The 2,871-nt window shown below is 34.6% G+C and overlaps 1 protein-coding gene across 1 annotated transcript; it reads left to right on the top strand.

The window, feature by feature from the left end:
* The first annotated feature begins 1,462 nt into the window (after positions 1–1,462).
* Positions 1,463–2,292, top strand: LOC107060666 (uncharacterized). Its single transcript, XM_015308807.1, has 2 exons — positions 1,463–1,871; positions 2,045–2,292. Exons 1-2 carry the CDS (start codon positions 1,663–1,665, stop codon positions 2,136–2,138), a joined length of 303 nt encoding a protein of 100 aa, XP_015164293.1. The 5' UTR covers positions 1,463–1,662; the 3' UTR covers positions 2,139–2,292.
* Positions 2,293–2,871: the final 579 nt, after the last annotated feature.

Raw genomic sequence — 2,871 nt, forward strand, 5'->3', positions numbered from 1 at the left:
CATGAGTTGACTATTACCAGACCTGCAAGAAGTTGCTGACATTTTTGAGATATTTCTAATAGGCTACTGTGGTCGTGCACTTTCAGTGATGGTGGACAGTGCTGATGAATCTCTCGAGATGAATCTCCTGGATATTCTAGGAGACAAGATTCTCAAATCACAGATTGATGCGCCTCTTGAAGTAACTGTCTAACCCAAATCTTTTTAGATATTGACACTAGTTCTTTCACTTTACAACTGCACATATTTTGTAATTTTTCACAAACCCTTCATCAAGATTTGGTAGGGAAGATAGTAGATTTAGTTGACTTTATAGGAAAATTGTTAAGAATGCCCTTTTGGGGTGTGCCCACCACTCTGGGGGATTTAACTTTCCAATTTATTATTTTTTGGATGATGAATTTTTGGTGTGAATACAAAGATGCCCTTTTCTCGGGAAAAAAACTTCATTTTGGGCCACTTTGTACCTTCCCATGTTAATGAACCAAGTCCATTTTTGGAACTTTTGTATGCAAGATGTTCCAAAGGTGTATGTCTTTCATGTCCACTCTTTTCTGAAAAAGAATTAAATGCTATTTGTTAGAGTGGGTAAAATTCCCACATTGATTGGGAAATGAACCAGTGGTCTCCTTATATGGACTTGGGCAATCCTCCCCTCATGAGCTAACTTTTGGGGTTGAGTTAGGCCCAGGTGCCATATCTTTACAATCCTCCCGTTATGAGCTAGCTTTTGAGGTTGAGTTAAGCCTAGGTGTCATATCTTTACTCTATTTATCATGGGTTTCTCTCAATCTATTGTGTGCCCACTAGGTATTAGCCAATAAAGTTCCTCCAAGTGTCCCCTATTTCTCTTTGGTTTTCAAAATACCAAGTCCAACGAATAGCCAACCACCACCAACTTTAGGACCCTTGTTTGTGTAAGCAATTTAACAAATAATAGTTGCCTTTGCAATACTGAGTTCTCGAAAATAGGCTACGGAAAAAGAGCATATGCTTTTCAGGTGACAAAGCTCCGACCAGTAAGATTTGAGATAATATGAATTATTTATGGCCTTCTGCATAAATATGGAAATCAACTATGAATTAATAACCCAGATTAGTCGCTTCAGAAAATAAAATATGATGTTTATCCATTTTTATAGCTCAGACTATTTGCTTACTAGCCACTTGAAGTTGTATGTATGTCTGTTATTTTGGTTTTGCATTCAAGAAATAAACTTTGAGATCAAGTATAATGCTGATAATCATGTTAATTGTAAATTCTGGAACGTCTAATCAACACTCTAGATCGGTGTGCATCACGAACATGCTCCTTGCCGCTTGAGACTGTCGAACTGATGCCTTCACATTGTAACAGGTTCTCCTTGACCTACTTGCAAAAGATGTTTCTTCTGTCCAGGTATATATAGTACTCCGTAATCTTTCCTTTTTTCTTATTTTTTGCGGTGATTGTCATTTCACTTGGTTTCAGTCAAAGAACCGGTGAATGGAATTCAACTAGATGTGAAGTAAGCAACATATCAATAAAATATATTAATAAGTAGATGTGAATTTATTCTGGAAAGGTACTTGATGGATGAGAGCAAATTATGTGGGTGATTAATTATGTTGAAAGTGAGATTTGAAATGCTTCTCTTTTTGTTATTCTGAAATGATGCAACTATGTCAAGAGAAAATTCATTGCCAGCAGCACGTGTGGAAAAAGTTATCTTTACCCTCAAAGAGCTTGAGCTTCTTGTGGTTCATTCAGACACTGTTTCCCAACTTCCTTTACATCCTTCCTTAAAAGAATGCCTTACAAAAGAGAATCAAGCAAGGCGTTCACATTTACTTGTTCTTTTCCCATCCTTGTGTGAACTTGTTATATCAAGGTAAGCAAGCAGGTGAAACGACAAAAGAGAATGTGGTTTAGCTCTAGATTCTTCTGTATAGGCATCTTTTGGTTAAAGGAGCTATTGTGTGGTTATTTCATACCAAATTTCTATTGTTGTTTTTTCTTGATTAAGAAATAGATATCTAATATGTGGTAATTCCTTATTTGCAGGGAAGCTAGAGTTAGAGAGCTGGTGCAACAATTGCTAAGATACGTCACAACTGAGTTAGGATTACCAAAGTCTAGTTTAACAGTTGGCTCTTAATATTTGTCTTCCTCCAATTTTTGGTGTTTTATAATAGATATATGTGTATTATGTATGCTAAAATAATATATTGTATGCATCTTTTCCTTTACTTGATGAGGTGGTATCTTTATCCTACCACCCACCTGAGACTATTATCCACATTTCTTCCATAGGTTGAATCTTTCTTTTACGCTATCTCATCGCTTTCAACTTAATTTTTTAACCCACTTGTTCTGTTTTACTCTAATATTATGTTCAAATGGAGTTGTAGGGTGTGTTTGGTATGAAGGAAAATGTTTTTCTTTTTCCGGAAAACAAATAGATTTTTGACTTATTTTTTAGAAAAGATATTTTAGTTTCATTTATGAATGAAAAATGTTTTGAGAAAATATCTTTTATTTTTACTAGAGAGTAGAAACTAATTTTTGAAATTGAAAATACTTTTTAATTTATTTTTTTTTTGGTGGGGTGGGGAGTGATGGGAAAATTGTAATATGAAGTTGGAATAGAGTTTTGGAAAATATTTTCCTTAATTTTGGAAGGAAAGTCATTTTCCTTAAATTTGAGAAAATGAGTTGATATGGAAAATATTTTCCAAAACTTTTAACTCAACCAAACATGAGAAAATTGGAAAACACACTACCCGTAGTCTGTCAAGAATAGACAACTATTGTAAACTGTATTTACAGTTTGACATTTAGCATGAACCACATATGTACTGACAGTGACATGTTAACCTCCTAATGTTGAA

The sequence above is a fragment of the Solanum tuberosum genome, unplaced genomic scaffold (assembly GCF_000226075.1).
Source record: "Solanum tuberosum cultivar DM 1-3 516 R44 unplaced genomic scaffold, SolTub_3.0 scf00087, whole genome shotgun sequence".
In the NCBI taxonomy this organism is placed as follows: domain Eukaryota; kingdom Viridiplantae; phylum Streptophyta; class Magnoliopsida; order Solanales; family Solanaceae; genus Solanum; species Solanum tuberosum.

Coding starts and splice junctions, on each gene's coding strand:
- LOC107060666 (XM_015308807.1), top strand. CDS start 1,663: ATGTCAAGAGAAAATTCATTGCCAGCAGCACGTGTGGAAAAAGTTATC. Junction 1,872..2,044: donor TGTGAACTTGTTATATCAAG/GTAAGCAAGCAG, acceptor CCTTATTTGCAG/GGAAGCTAGAGTTAGAGAGC.